Genomic DNA, 15,976 nt, shown 5'->3' with positions numbered 1-15,976 from the left:
AGCCAAATCCAGCCTGCAAAATGTTTGGCTCATATTGTGATTTTAAAAAATGGATTAATTGCCAATATTTAAAAATTGGGAAAAGTCATAGCAGTAAGATCTAGAGTTGTGACCTTTCTCAGCTCTGGCAAGCAGAGTTGCCCGACTATGCTATATGGAAGGGCAATGTCATGAGAGCCGGCAAGATTCTATGTGGGATCCTAGCGTAGCCTTGATTGGGATTTAGATAAGGAAAGTGAAAGAGGGCCTTTTGGTTGACCTTAAATGAAAGAAGTAGAGTCATGGAAGTAGGATTGTATGTGAGGAAACTTGCCTAATGGAAGAACACGTCTGTGAGTGTAAGGTGTAGGAGAAAATAAGGTTGACTTGTCAGACGGGAGCTAGGGTATTATGGCAACAATAGTTCCTTTAAGAGTTAAAAACCTAAAATCTCTGTGCCTTAAAGCAACTGAAATTTATTTCTTGCTTATTATAAAGTCCAAAATAGGTGTCCCTAGTAGGTGAATCTTTCAAGCAATGATTTAGGGTCTAGGCTCATGCCATCTCCAGCACATGTCTTCTGCAGCGATAGCAAAGGAAGAGAGAGCATGGATGAATGTGTAGGGAAAGTTTTCACAGATCAGACCTGGAAGTGCTGCACATAATTTCTGCCTGCATTTCAATGGCTACATCCTATGGCAAGGGAAGGCTGGGCAGTGTAGTCCAGCTGCGTGCTAGGGCGAAAGTGGATACAGGCTGAGTGAACTGCTAGCCAGTCTCTAGCCCAAGAGATAGAGACCTTGGGGTTAAGCAGGCAGGAGCTGCTGTAGGGTATTAATAAATTCAGCATGTATCTACTGAGTGCATGCTGTATATGTATTGGATGCTGTGTTATGTGTTGAGTAGACTTTTGAGCAAAGGAACAACATGGTGAAAGCATTGTTTTGAGAAACCAGTCTGGTGGTCAAGTGTAAAGCAAGGAAGGCAAACTCTAAGTCGGGGTGGATGGTGGTGGTTGTCTTTCTGCAGCTGGGAACCAGTGAGGCTGTCTATACGTATAGCAGTATCAATATTATCAATAACAATCACAATTGCTATGTACTGTGCAGTATTATAAGCAGCTTTGCATAGTCATCACTCAAACTTATGATGCAAATTCGACCATTATTTCCTTTTATCAGTGGGAGAAAGCAAGGCTTTAAAGGATTTAATCATTTGCCCATATTCACATAAATCTTGGCAGGACCTGAGGATTTGAACTTAGGAAGTCAGTGTTATTTTATAGCTACTGTAGAATTTATAAAATGAAAATCTAATAGAAACATAATGAGTTTAAGTGTACAGTAATGAAAAACTCTGTTATTGATTTGAGAGGGTCACTGCAATTTACTAAAAGACTTTATTAGTAAACTGAAAATGAAGAAGTGACATCAGAAAAACAGCCTGTTAAGAAGTATCACTATCCTTGGGCATACTTGATTGGATTTAGATCGATTTCTAATGAGCGTTCTTGGTAAATGCTAGGCTGCTTGTGAATATGACGTCTTTGTTAACTATAAGCACTCAAACAGATCGTTTATTATCTTTAATTCCTTATTCTGATAAATATGCCAGAACACCCATCTCTCTGTCTGATATCTTTGTCATGATCATAACATGTATAATCTTAAATAGTAAATGTAAAATAATATTTGTCTGATAGTTCCAGAAAAATCAGTGGACACCAGAAGCTTTATGTTGTTGATGTGAAGTTCTATTTTTGGCAGTTGACTGTTGGGATGGCCCAGATGGAGAGCCAGTGGTCCACCACGGTTATACTCTGACTTCAAAGATTCTCTTCAGAGATGTTGTGGAGACCATTGACAAGCATGCCTTTGTGAAGAATGAGTAAGTACAGCAACGCTTGGCTGCTAAGTGAGCACACAGAGCGCTGGCTGATGTACCACAACCACAACACTACACGCCCTTCCTTGGAGTCCTCATCTCCCTTTCTACGGCCCTAGTTCTCTCCTTCCTTCCCAACAAAACGCTGTGAGCAAGTAATATGGGCTCCATGTTGGTAATTTCTCATGCTCCATTTATTTCTTCGCCCATTCTCTCTCAAGACATTGCCTCCTGGAAGCACGTTCTTGCAAAGACTGACCTCATTTCTACAGAGTGTTCATAAACTTTGGAAACAGAGGTTACTATACACGATAAATAGGTTATTGATATTATTTTACAATACAGTAAAATAGTAACAGCTAGGTTTTCAGACTTGTGGATGTCCTATATATACTGAAGTGTCCAGTATCCTTGGGTCGCTTTACTCTTCCTTGGCATTGGATAATGATCACTCTTTTCTCCTCAATACTTGCTTTCTTGGGGCTTCTATTATAACATTCCCCTCTATGCTGTCATTGCTTCTCACTCCTTTTTTGGCCTATGGTCTTCTATTCCATTTCCTCCTTCCTCCAATAATCACTATTTCTTAAGTTATTGCCATTGTTCTACTTTTGGGTTATTTAATTATATGTCCAGAACTTTCCCCGCAGTTTCAGAGCTATGTAGAAAAATTCTTAGTAAAAATCCATCTGAGTATCCCGTAGGTACCTCAAAATCAACAAGTGTCATTATTTCTTCAGGTATTTAGCGGTGCCTACTCTAAGCGAGGCATATCGCAGTAGGTGCAGAGAACCACAGCACTGAACAAAAGAGAAGACTCCTGCCATCACAGAGCTCACATCCCAAATTGAACTCAGCATCTCATTCCGCCAAACCTCCTCTGGCTCTATTTCCGTTTAGTAAGGGGTAGCACTGTTCTACCAGTGTCTTTAGCCAAAAACTGAGCCATCCGAGATTCAGTCAGTTCTTGTCAATTCTACTTCCTAAATCATCTTTTGACTCCATTGCCTTCTCTCCATTTTCATTTCTCTTTGGGTCATCCTCCACACTAGTGCAATATTTTCCTTTCTGAAAACGTAAGTATGATGTTGTATGTCTTAAAGTCCTTCAAAAGCTCCCTGGGACACACAGTCATGTCTTCCATGCCCTTCAGGGCTTGGCTTCCTCTTTCTCTTCCAGGGTCTTCTTCCACCATTGCTCCACAGAGATGGAGGATTCTGCCTTTATTGTCTCTTTGATTCCCTAGTGACCCCAGTTCTTTCACAACTCCTTACCTCGATGTGCTGTTCTCTCTGCCTGGCGCATTCTTCCCATTATTCCACCTGGCTAAGCTTTATTCATCCTTCAAGACTGCTTAGACATTGTCCCTCTGGCAAACTTACTGATACACCAGCTGATTTAAATGCTCCTTTCTCTGTTCTTTGCACCCTGAGCATATTTCTATTATATCTATATAGCACTCTGTCATAACTATTGGCTTTCTGCCTTCTTTTGAGTCTTTAAGACCATGAGCTCATTGGAAATAGGGGACTATGTCTTATTCATTCCTTATTGCCTAGCCGGTGCCCGCAATATACCAGACAGCTAAGAAATGACTTCTTTTGAATTAAAAGAAACAAAATTACAATTGCATAAAATTAATTTTATAAAAGTTAGTAGCCTTTAAAATTCTTAATATTTGGCCTTCTTATGTATTAACCATGAGGCTAAAATGCGGTTGGAATGAGAGACGCGTGCTGCGTGGCAGGTTTGGTTTATGGTGTCTGCTACATACAAGAATCCCAAGTACTGAAATCGGACGGGTCTTTTCTACCCTGATTGCTACTAGTTTTAGCAAAGTCGATGAAGTGATTTTACCATTGTTTTCCAAAATGTGAAGTTGGGTGTTGAAAAGCCCTGCCACCTTGGAGCATCCTCTGATGACTTGACGGTGCTTTACTTCGAGTTTGGGAATACTTAGGAGAAAAGCACTTCAAATGAAAAGTTGATACGCTTGTTTAGCACATTTTAAAAGTTCAGTCTTTTTCTTTTCTTTCTTAGGCCTTCTTTATTCCCCGGGTTTCTCAGCCTTGGAACTATTGACATTTTGGACCAGATAATTCTTTGTTGTGGGGAACTGTCTTGTGCATTGTAAGAAGGTTACAGCGTCCTGACTTCTCCACACTAAATGTCGTAGCATTCCCCGCACCCCCCCGACCCCATATTGTGACCACCAAAAACGTTGACAAATATCTATTTGGGAAACCAGGCCTCATGGTCTCCCTTGTCCCCTGTTGAGAAGCACAGCTTTACGTTGAGTATCATTAGATCCTAATAGGCTTTTTATAAACAGATGGCTAATTTAAAAATCCACTGTTAGAACACCTTGATGTGATTGCATAGACAATCTCTTGCTAGCTTGTTGTTGTTTTTCTCTCTTTCTACCACTCTGGGGTAAAACCCATGTGGACACAAGAGCAAACAGATTGGAGTAAGGTAACCCACTCCGGCCACAAAGGTTCATCTCTTCTATTACCTCGGCATCAGGTTTTACTAATGAGGAAAGGATGTAATTTCAGGAGGTCATAGGCCCTCCTGTGAAGCGTGTGCTGTCATACAAGCCCAGAAGTAAAATTTTTTTCTCTGCATAGATATATTAGCCAATTTAAATATTGGTTTATATACTCTGGAAAATATATATGGCCTATTACTTCAGAAGATATATGACAGAAAAGTAGAAAAAAACAACAAGCTAAATTTGAAATAATTTCTTACTCTGAAGAAAAAACAACGTCAGAAGAAGAGTAAGATCAGTGATCAGGCCGGGTTCCCTTTCTGCCTTGGCCACCAACTCCATAGGCTGTCTTTGGTAATCAGTCTACTTGGGTTTCACGTTCTCTGCACAGGAAGCTGAGGACAGGGGGAGAGTGAATGCTTGACTTTTTTTCCTTTCTGAAAGTAAAGACTAGTATATAAAATTCTATCCAAATGATTTTGAAATGCTTGGCATAGGATGCCATAAATCACGAAATTCCATTATGCTATTTTATCCTCAATAGTGATTTTCAAGCTGGGGGCAGATAATATATTTTTAAATATCTGTACTTAATGGTACTGTGTGGTCTGTTAGATATTTCTAGACATTTTTTAAATTGAATTTGCTTAAGTTTTTATCCTGAAGTTTATTTTTTTTATTTGAGTATAGTTGACACACAATGTTACATTAGTTTCAGGTGTACAGCATAGTGATTTGATGAGTTTATACATTATGCTGTGCTCCCGACAAGTATAGCTCCCAGCTGTCACCATACAATGTCATTACAATACCACTGTGTGCCCTATGCTGTACCTCTTATTCCCATGACTTGTTTATTCCATAACTGGAAGCCCGTACCTCCCACTCCCCTTCACCCAGTTTGCCCAGCCCCTCATCCTCCTCCCCTCTGGCAACCATTAGTTTATTCTCTGTATTTATAGTTCTGATCCTGCTTTTTGTTTGTTTATTCGTTTTCTTCTTAGATTCCACATATGAGTGAAATCGTATGGCATTTGTCTTTCTCAGTCTTATTTCACTTAGCATGATACCCTCTAGGTCCATCCATATTGTTGCAAATGGCACAACCTCATCCTTTTTTATGGATGCATGTATGTAATATGTAATATTCCATTGTAATATTCCACTGTATGTATGTATGTGTGTGTGTGTGTGTATACATCTTCCTTACCCATTTGTCTATCAAGCAATGGACACTTAAGTTGCTTCCATATCTTGGCTATCATACATAATGCTGCAATAAACATACGGGTTTGTGTCTTTTTGAATTCGTGTTTTTGGGGTTTTTGGGGGGTAAATACCCAGCAGTGGAATTATTGGATCATATGGTATTTCTATTTTTAACTTTTTTGAGGAACCTTCATACTGTTTTCCACAGCGGCTGCACCAGTTTACATTCCCACCAAGAGCATATGAGGGTTTCTTTTTCTTCACATCCTCACCAACATTGTTTTATCTTTTGTTTTTGATTTTAGCCATTCTGGCAGGTGTGAGGTGTTATCTCATGTGGTTTTGACTTGCATTTCCCTGACAGTGAGGTTGAGCATTTTTTTATGTGTCTGTTGGCCATCTGTATATCTTTTTTGGAAAAATGTCTATTCAGGTCCTTTGCCCATTTTTTAATTGGATTTCTTGGAGGGCTTTTGGTGTTGAGTAGTATGAGTTATTTGTATATTTTGGATATTAACCCCTTTTTGGATATAACACTTGCAAATCTCTTCTCCCGTTTAGTAGGTTGCCTTGTGTTTTGTTGATGATTTCCTTCACTGTGGAAAAGCTTTTTATTTCAGTGGAGTCCCAAGAGTTTATTTTTGCTTTTATTTCCCTTGCCTCAGACATATCTAGGAAAATGTTGATCCAGTTGATGTCAGAGAAATTACTGTCTGTGCTCTCTTCTTGGATTTTTATGGTTTGAGGGCTCACATTTTAGTCTTTAGTCCATTTTGAGTTTATTTTTGTGTATGGTGTAAGAAAGTGGTCCAGTTTCATTCTTTTGCATGCTGCATGCTTGCAGTTTTCTCAGCACCATTTACTGAAGAGATTATCTTTCCCCATTATCTATTTTTGCTTCCTTTAGATTTTTGAATACATAAGACAAAATTACATTATATGAGTTTTCTTTCTTTAGGCTTATCTCTCTTAAAATTGTTTCTTTTTTTTTTCTTTTAAAAGAGATATAATGTATGTGCCATTTTTTAAATGCAAAATATTAAATGAAGTCATCCCACATGGTTGGTATTTTGTTCAGCCATTATGCCTGGCAAAATATATTTGGTCAGCAGAGTTTCTTAAAAAATGCATCTTCCATGAGACACCTGGGTGGCTCAGTCGGTTAAGCGTCTGCCTTTGGCTCAGGTCATGATCCCAGGGCCCTGGGATCGAGCCCTGCATCGGGCTCCCTGCTCAGCGGGGAGCCCGTGTCTCCCTCTGCCTGCCGCTCCCCTTGCTTTCTCTTTCTCTCTCTCTCAAATAAATAAATAAAATCTAAAAAAAAAAGAATGCACCTTCCATCTTTCTCATTTTAATCATCATGGCTCTCACAAATACTGTCACTAGGATTGTAAGAACATAATGAATATAGAATGATGTTCAAACACCCCTGCGAGGTGCCTGTACATGATGCCTTTAGAATCTGTCGCTGTGCTCTTAGGTTCCCGGTCATCCTGTCCATTGAGAATCACTGCAGTGTCCAGCAGCAGAGGAAGATTGCTCAGTACCTGAAAGGAATATTTGGAGACAAACTGGACCTGTCATCTGTAGACACAGGAGAGACCAAACAGCTTCCAAGCCCTCAAAGTTTGAAAGGCAAAATCCTAGTGAAGGTAATTACCGCAAGGAATGCAGTAAAAGGCATTAATGACCAACGAAGCCCTCCCTCCCTTAAGGACTAAAAACTGGTGTATCAAGAGAACAACAGAGTCAATCCATGAAGGATCGTCTTGATTTGTGTATGCATCTTGTTACACTTTGTTAATAGTTATACCTTCAGAAAGAGCTTGTTATTCACGGATCACGTGTTCTGGGATTTGTTTTTGTGAAGTGAGGAGATCAATACTGTAAGCCAAACATTTGCTATTTTAGTCTGTAAGAGTTCACCCTGGTGAGACGTGCATGTATCAGTGCAGGGGGCACAGAGGAAGAGGAGGCTCTTTGTGTCCATATCTGAAAGTACTTCTTTCAGATTCTTCTCTCCCACTTCAAGCTCCAATAACTGTCTGTCAAAGAAGAAAAGAAAAAAAAAGAAAAAAGAACAAACAGACAACAGTCTTTACGGTTGATCAGCCTCGGTTATGTAAGTGAGAAGAGCTTGCTTCACAGCGGAGCTTAGGCACAGACGTAATGCCCCACAGGACTCGTGTGTATGCGAAGGAGCAGTAGGTGAACAGAATGACATTTTATGAACAGATTTTCTGAGGGAGGAAATTTACTACCTGCAATGAATATTATTAATACAAAGAATAGCCAGAAAAAACAGTTATTTGAGATCTCACATGGCTGACTTTGTGATTTTACTTAATTCCAGTTAATTTTGTGTGTTTGGACTAAGTCCATCTTGGATAGTCATATTATTTTGAGACTAAAGATCTAAGGAAGAGCAGCAGGGTATTAATATTCAAATTGGGTTACATTTTACTGAAAAGAAATGTGTATCAAAAAACAAATATCACAAAGGAGGCATAAGAAAGTCAAACAGTGTAATTTCCTAGGAATACTTTAACAGGGGCTCTAAGGGAGGGCAGCAAATGGGAAAGATGTGGAGTACTCATCTTTGGAATGGGTCAAAACCTATTTTTCTGTCAGTTACCTGAGAATTATAGACTGAATCCATCAAAGAGGTATTGTCGGGCATTTGTATGCGTGAAAGCATTTTGAATAAAAGCTCCAAATAATGTAGGAGATAACATTAAGGTCAATTTTCCTGAAGTCTTGCTAAAGCAAACTCTTATGTGGTAAAAAACTGATTGCTGGGTTAAAAAGCTAAATGTCACCTTAATAGCTTTGTAAATGTTTCCATGTTTCCTGTAGTTTTGAGCCAGCAGTCAGAAGGTTAAATGCAGAGTAAGTCCATTTAGCTGAAATACTTCCCTTTTGGACAGTGGAACTTAAGGTAGATATTTGATAGGAATTGAGTCCCTTCTGCATAATTGGACTTTGAGCCATTTGCCATAGAATGTCCTAGGGCTTATGGGAACCAGGGTGCACCAGAACCAGATGATCTTGGGCACTCATTGGGAGGAGTGGCAACAGCGTGGACTGCGAGCATTTCAAGGCATTTAAGGTTCATTTGCTAGTAGCAACGTTCTTCAGACTTTAAGGAGATCACCCAGATCTATGGGCCAATGCATTTCCATTTGAAGCAAAAAAAAAGGAACTGATTTTCCTACATTCCTTTAGGAGCAATCTTTGGTCCAAGAGGCACCATTTTAGTGGCTCCTTACCACTTTAGAGATTGACAAGTTGTTTATTATTATAATTATAATACACATACTTTCCAACCATATATATACACACCTATCTCCTGAAAAGCAAATGAAAAGTTGCTTTAGAACAAAAATAATAACAAACTTAGTAATTTTCCCTAGACTCTTAATTGCTGAAAGAAACTGTAACTATCTGGTCCAAGCTTCTTACTTTTTACGGACGCAAATCATAGAGTCATTACCACACTCCTTGGGTCATGCAGCTTGGAGCTGAGCGGTAGCAATGGTTCCAGTCTCTCACAATATTTCCATGTATCATGGACCAATTAAACTAATTCTTGGTAACTCCTGCATGCAATAGTCTGTAGATCAGAAAGAGACCCCTAAAAGACACCTGGGCCTTCTTTATTTATATCAACTGGACCACAACTAAGTTCCTTGAGTCATGTTAAGTTCTGCCTTAATTTATTCTATAATTTCCCTTAGGTGTGACTGTTGGTTTAGAAGCATTAAGAAAGTGTTCTGTTGCATTGCTTTTCTTCCTATCTGCCTGGATAAATTATCTTTTGAGAACCAGGAATGTGGAAGAGTTGGAGAAAAATAAGGCCCTCATGTCTTTTAATGCAGTTTTAAATGGATGGAAAATTAGGGCACCTGTGGATGCTCAGGGCAGGAAGATTTCTCTCTCTGTTCTCTCACCCACCACCACACGTACATGAAGGGGGGCTAAAGCTGGGTACGGCTGTCCTATCAGCTCATCACTGTGTACCTCATGGTTACATTTGGTGGTATCAGAACTGTTTCTGTCATTCAAGGATTGTTACTCCTTCCTTGTGGATGTTACTTCTCATATTTGTTAGCTCTGTTTTGCTTTACATTTATAAAATATATTGGCTTTGTTCTATTTCAAAAGAGGGAATTGCTGTCATTACATTTTAAATGTCTTGGGTACAGGTCCATCTTGGTTGTCTGTCACTGTGCCCAAAACAGAGACTCTGAATAAGTAGTTGATGGTGAATAAATGAAGGAGGTCGTTAACTTGCTGTCTATATGTTCCTGAACATGTCAACTGCTTAGTTGAGTACCTTATTTCTGGTGCTGCTATATTAACATAGCGACTCTATAGTGCCCTCTCAAATAAAGAAAAATAAATTCATTTTATAGAAACCTTCTGTATTAGAAAAGACTTAAAATAATATAGAGACATAAATACTTTAATTCTGAGCTGTTTTGTTGTTAATGATACACGGGAGGAAGTGAAAAAATGTTCTGCCACATTTACTTAGAATTATAGGTATGTATATATCCATCTATCTACATCTGTTTATCTCTAAACATGTTCGTGTGAAAAAGAAAGTGTAGTTTTCACTTTGCAGATAGCACGTACAAATAAGGAGTATAATACATATCAGTACAAAGGAAAATTAAATCTCATCCTTTTAATCCTATAAAGGACCCTCTGTAAGTTGGAGAAAATAAAGAAGAAAAATTTAAATGTCCAAACCCCAAGAGTTTGGAGTCTTAATATAGATCTTGCTTTCATTATGTAAATGATTTAATCAGCTTTGAAACTATTGCTGTTCTAAGGACCCAGGGTCAAGAGCTTTGGGTAATCAGGGAAGGTACAGGAAAATAGGGACAGAGAGTTCTCTGAAAACCTTACTATGCTGATGATCCTGTGCAGGGTGGGAGTGGGCGAGGGAAAATCCAGCATGCTGAAGAAGGCCAGTGATGGTGTGGAGAGCGGGAATACTAAAAGTCACTGGGGTTTGAGTTTAGAGAACATCAGCCTGGATAGCAGCCTGGGATGATATTTAGAAACTTATCATTATTTTTCGCTGCCAGGCATATGAACATCCTTCCATCCTCTTCCATCCCTGTATTTTAAGGAATCCCCTCACAGTGGCCAAAAATGCTGGACGTTTGCTTCTGTAGCGTCTCGGAGCTAGGGTGTAGGCACATGAAATAGATGCTACCAATCAAGTGAACCTGCCCCAGACAGCAGACATCTACGCTATTGTCATTTTTAAATTGGGTGTGTTATTCCTTTTCAGGGCAAGAAGTTGCCTTATCATCTTGGGGATGATGCAGAGGAGGGGGAAGTTTCCGACGAAGACAGCGCAGATGAAATTGAAGATGAGTGCAAGTTCAGGCTCCATTATGTGAGTTACAGATTTAGTTACAATTTTTACCCTCAATGTGTTGCAGTAAAAATTGCTGCTGTGTTGGAATCCTCACAATATGGTGGTTGTGGTGCAAAAGGAATATTTATTGAAAGTTGCTTTGTTTTGGGGCACATAGACACTCAGATGCTCATTGAGTCAAGGATTTCTGTGTCTTACAAGTTGGAAGGAATGTTCATGATGAACCGATCTGACCCTCCCTCTAGGGATCAATCCTTTACTGTTACAGCTTTGTCAAAACTCAAATTGCTGTTGGAAATGTCATGGTCTTTGATGAAATAAACTGGCTTTAGCATTCTCTCCCCTGCCTCCTGCTAGCAGCCTAGTTCACACCATGCTGCTTGTCAAGGCTGGCTTGCAGAACACAGCTGTATGTGGTCTGCTTCTCTAGGGATGCCCATCCTTGCCCTAAGAAAATGTACCTTGGATCAGAGGATTTCCAAGCTCTTCCAGAAATGGGACTCTTGACTAAATCTTTAATTTGCCGCATTTTCGATAAAGTTGCATAGGATCTTCATGATTCTTCAGAACCCTGTCCTAGATCAAGGCGCTGCCTTTGTAGAAAAGCATCATTTGGCCAGGTAATCTAAAGCAAATGCAAACCTAGAGGAAAAATGTAGAACTTAAAGAGATACTCCCTCCTCCATCTCTTCTTGGTGGGGCTAGGATTTCTTGCCCCTCCCCCAACTCTACAACTCATATGATTGTCAGGGTCACATGACAGCCTGAGAGTAGCACCCCCTCATGTTAGTTTGTTACAGGGTTTGCAATTTCATTTCTATGGAACTGTGGTATTCCTGTAGAGATCAGGACTTATTCTTCCCTCTAAAAAACAGAGAAATTTTGTATAAAATCTTCTAATTTGCATCATTGCCCTGAATTCATTTATTACATTACTAAAAACAGTCCATTCTCTTTGTAGTATATAGTAGTAACTGATATGGCTTCCTGTAGTTATCAAAGGGAGCCAGCATTATTACAAAGTGGGCATGAGTATAATGACAGCTGACCTCTCACTAGACACTTTTTCCTTGGCTTTAATGCAGTTTAAAAAGGATGAAAGTGGGAAAGATTCAGCTTGAATTGAAGAGGAATAATTACCATCTGTATTCATCTCTTGTCTTTTAATAGTCTATATTAGCTCAATGAAATACCACTAATAGGGCTGTGGTCACAGAAAATTAATCTAAATAGATTTACATAAACGTAATTGTTAATATATTAAATTGTTTATTTTTTCCCCTTCCAGATATTTACTATTTTTGTTATTACTTATATGCAATTATGGATAATGTAGCTCTATTTTTTAAGCTTTATTTTATAAACCAAATTTTTGTTTCTGATCTTCATTATCTTTGCATCTTATTTCCAAAATCTCTTGATTGCCAGCCTCAGAGTAGTCTATCATTTGAAAGAAGGGACTAAAGTATATAGTTAGGGAATGCTGTTTTTAGGGAAAATGAGTAGTGGAAATTTAGGTACTATCACAATGTAGTCATTTATTGCTCTGAGTAAAACCCAAGTTGTTCTGGTTTCTAAATCCACCCAGTTATATAATTTTTCCTCTAATATCAGTGAGCTCCTAACTTGTCATGTTAAGTATCTGTAATTATAAAGGAGAGTTCGCTGTAGTTTTATGGAAACAAATCACTAACTTCACCTGTGAAAATATCCAGCTGCTTCCTCCCATCTTCAAAGCCTCCTAGTAGGTTTCTAGGAAGCCACACAGGTAGATAGTTCAGAACATGATTCTGTAAAGATAGAGACAATCTTTCATTTGGATCCTTTGATCTGGGCTTTAGTAAAAGCAAAGAGCACCTGAATTGTAAAGTTTTACAGGCATTTCTTTGTTAGACTCTAGGAGAGAATATACATAAAGGAATGAATATTCTAGTGGAAATATATAAAGTTTTTACTCCACTTTTTTGACTCCTTTTTTCCTATTTTTAAGCTCTTTTTTTTTTTTTTTTTTTTTGAGCTCTTCTGAGAAAAGGCAAAGCTGTGTTTAGAAAGCCAAAGTGTTATTCGGTAATCAGTCAATTTATAGTCTTATTGTCAGCACAGGGCTCAGATGCCTTATCTGAGTGTCGAATGCAAATTGCCTGATCACATTTTTGCAAAAGAGGATGTACTGTGTGTGCATAGCTTATGTGAAACCAATAATTACCTTAGAGGAGTTCTTAACCTCAGTTTTAAGTTAACAGAATGTGGCTAGATTTACAAATTATGTCTGAATTATTGCAATAAATAAAAATTTTAGCTTAGCATTCATGAACACCAGGTCACTAATTCTCATGAGGCTTACACAAGATTCACGGGCACGTTCAACACATTTTTACTGAGCATCTCCTTTTGGAAATGCAGCCATCATGTTGTAGGTGTTGGGCACCTATCAGTAAACAAAACACAAAAATCTTTGCCTTCATGAAGTTTACACATTAATGGGAGAAGAGGAGGATAAAGAAGAAATAAAACAAATAAGTAATCTGCATAAGTACTAGGCAATGATAAGTGCTAAAGGAAAAAAAAAGGGAGGGAAGGGGTGCCTCAGTTGGTTAAGTGACAGATTCTTGATTTTGGCTCAGGTTGTGATCTCAGGTCTTGGGATCGAGGCTCAGGTGGGCTCCAAGCTCAGCGGGGAGTCTGCTTAAGAATTCTCTCCCTCTCCCTCTGCCCCTCCCCTCACTTGCACTCTCTCTCTCTCTCTCTCTCAATCTCTTTCCCTCTCTCTCTCTCAAATAAAAATAAGCAAATCTTTATAGAAGAGAGAAGGAGTGTAGAAAGTGTGTGTGTGTGTGTGTGGGCATACGTGCGTGGGCATGCATGTATGTACTACGTGAAGAGTCTACTGAAGTTTTAGATAGGATGGCCAGGAATGGTCTCACAGAGAATATAATAGAAGAGCAAATACCTGAAAGTAGTGAAGAGTTAGCCATGTGGATATCTGGGGAAGAACATTCTAGGCAGAGGGAACAGCAAATGCAAAGGTCAGAAGCAGGACTTAAGGTTCCCCTGCATTACCTGGTGTTAGAAGCAGAATGGGAGGCAGGACCCTCATATAGGGTTTCTTATTCCTCCTGGTCTACTGTTACTTTTTTTTTTTTTTTTAAGATTTTATTTATTTATTTGAGAGAGAGAATGAGAGATGGGAATGTTCAGAGGGAGAAGCAGACTCTCCGCCAAGCAGGGAGCCTGATGAGGACTCGATCCCGGGACTCCAGGATCATGACCTGAGCCGAAGGCAGTTGCTTAACCAACTGAGCCACCCAGGCACCCTCTACTGTTACTTCTTAAATAGTTGTTTTTTTTTTTTTTTTAAAGATTTTATTTGTTTACTTGAGAGACAGAAAGAAAGAGAGTGGGCGGGAGGGAGAAGAAGAGAGACTCTGAAGCAGACTCTGTGCTGAGTGCAGAGTCTGATGCAGGGCTCAATCCCACAACTGGGAGATCAGGACCTGAGCCAGAACAAAGAGTTGGAGGCTTAACCGACTGAGCCACCCAGGCGCCCCTAGTGTTACTTCTAACGAAGGGATTCAGATCACACTGAAAGTTTTTTGCTTGTGTAATAAATTCTCTCTGTTGTTGAATTAATTGAATCCTTTAAGCTTCTGCCTTGTATGATTTTGTGGCTTCAGCCACAGAGAAAATCTGGCCCATGATATATAAGCCCCATGGAGAAGCCAGTGTGTTGTTCAGTGACTCAAGAATCACACAGCTCAAAGACACAGGGGACAGTTTCCTTTCAACCGCAGTACAGTTATCTAACCAATTTGATTCAGGGAGGCCAACTCACCGTTATTCATCTTTACGGGGTCCTCTAACGTCAGTGTGACTTATGGGCTTTGCACCCCTGTATTTTGACTTCAATGGCTTTTTTTATCTTCACTGAGTTATTCACTATCTTTTTCCTTGTGCTCTGTGAATCTATATTCAGCCAGCCTCTTAGGCACAAATATTAGCTCTCTGCCTTGTACGTGACGCTCATAAACACTAAGCCTTCCGACAAGTTTTAAATGAGCCCTTGTACAGTAACACATAACAACTTTTTCACAGCCTGTAAAGAACTCAGAACCATTCCTGATGCATGATTTGTGCCCAATAAATATTAGATATTGTTAGTAACAAGAAATAGCAAGAGCAGCACAATTATTGCTAATGCAAGTCCCGAGCTGGTCCTTGAGCAGAGTGTGTTTTCAGGGAGCTGCAGGAGCAGACAGGAGACGGTAGAGGACAGGAGCAAATGCACAGACTTGAACCGCTGAGAAGCTCTTCTCTAGCCCAAGACCCTCAGATACGAGGCTGGGAAAGCTCAAGGCCCTCACAAAGGGTGGCTAATAGACACAGAGGCAGAAAGATTCCAAAATTTGTCCTGTCTCCAGATTTCAGCCTGGGGGCGGGGGAAAAAGGCATCTGGGGATGGTGAGATATTCCAGTGTTTGGTTTTGTTTTGTTTTAAAGTAAAGGTCCTCAGCGTTGGCTGCACATTGGAATGACAGGGGAGCTTTCAAAAATCCCAGTGCCCAGGTCCTGGCCCAGAGATTCCCACGTAACTGGTCTGGGGTGGGGTTTGCTTCCCAGTCTGGAGTGGTAGCCGGTGGTTCTGGCTCTTTGCTTTTCCAGCTGTCCTTCGATTTCACACTGGAGAACAACCAAGAATGTGTTTGTGTGAGTTAACTATTTTTGGTCGATATTCCTAGAACAGATTGACCTCTTAGAAATAGGAATTAGGAACTCCGATTTCTTCTCTGGTGGAAACTACTCCCAACCATAGTAAAGGGCTGCTTCCTGCACATGCGCTGCCCCCCTCCTCCCCCCTCCAGCTGCAACATCCTTCTTCCACCGCCCCCCTCCTCCCCTGCTCCAGCTGCAACATCCTTCCTCCACTGCCCCCTCCTCCCCTGCTCCAGCTGCAACATCCTTCCTCCACTGCCCCCTCCTCCCCCCTCCAGCTGCAACATCCTTCCTCCACCGCCCCC

At 40.0% G+C, this 15,976-nt stretch overlaps 1 protein-coding gene across 4 annotated transcripts in view; it reads left to right on the top strand.

Annotated features, from left to right (window-relative positions):
- The window catches only part of PLCH1 (phospholipase C eta 1), a 176,563-nt gene that overhangs the window by 128,084 nt on the left and 32,503 nt on the right, over window positions 1-15,976 (top strand). For all 4 annotated transcript variants that reach the window (XM_081828263.1, XM_081828272.1, XM_031023766.2 and 1 more), the window contains 3 exons: window positions 1,746-1,866; window positions 7,047-7,218; window positions 10,872-10,979. In XM_081828263.1, the coding sequence (XP_081684389.1) occupies window positions 1,746-1,866; window positions 7,047-7,218; window positions 10,872-10,979 (401 nt within the window). The remainder of the gene's footprint in view (window positions 1-1,745; window positions 1,867-7,046; window positions 7,219-10,871; window positions 10,980-15,976) is intronic.

The sequence above is a fragment of the Leptonychotes weddellii genome, chromosome 1, assembly GCF_054177405.1.
Source record: "Leptonychotes weddellii isolate Sample4059 chromosome 1, ASM5417740v2, whole genome shotgun sequence".
NCBI classification, from domain to species: domain Eukaryota; kingdom Metazoa; phylum Chordata; class Mammalia; order Carnivora; family Phocidae; genus Leptonychotes; species Leptonychotes weddellii.
The sequence above is the reverse complement of the archived record's forward strand: the minus strand, read 5'-3'. Positions and strand labels throughout refer to the sequence as shown.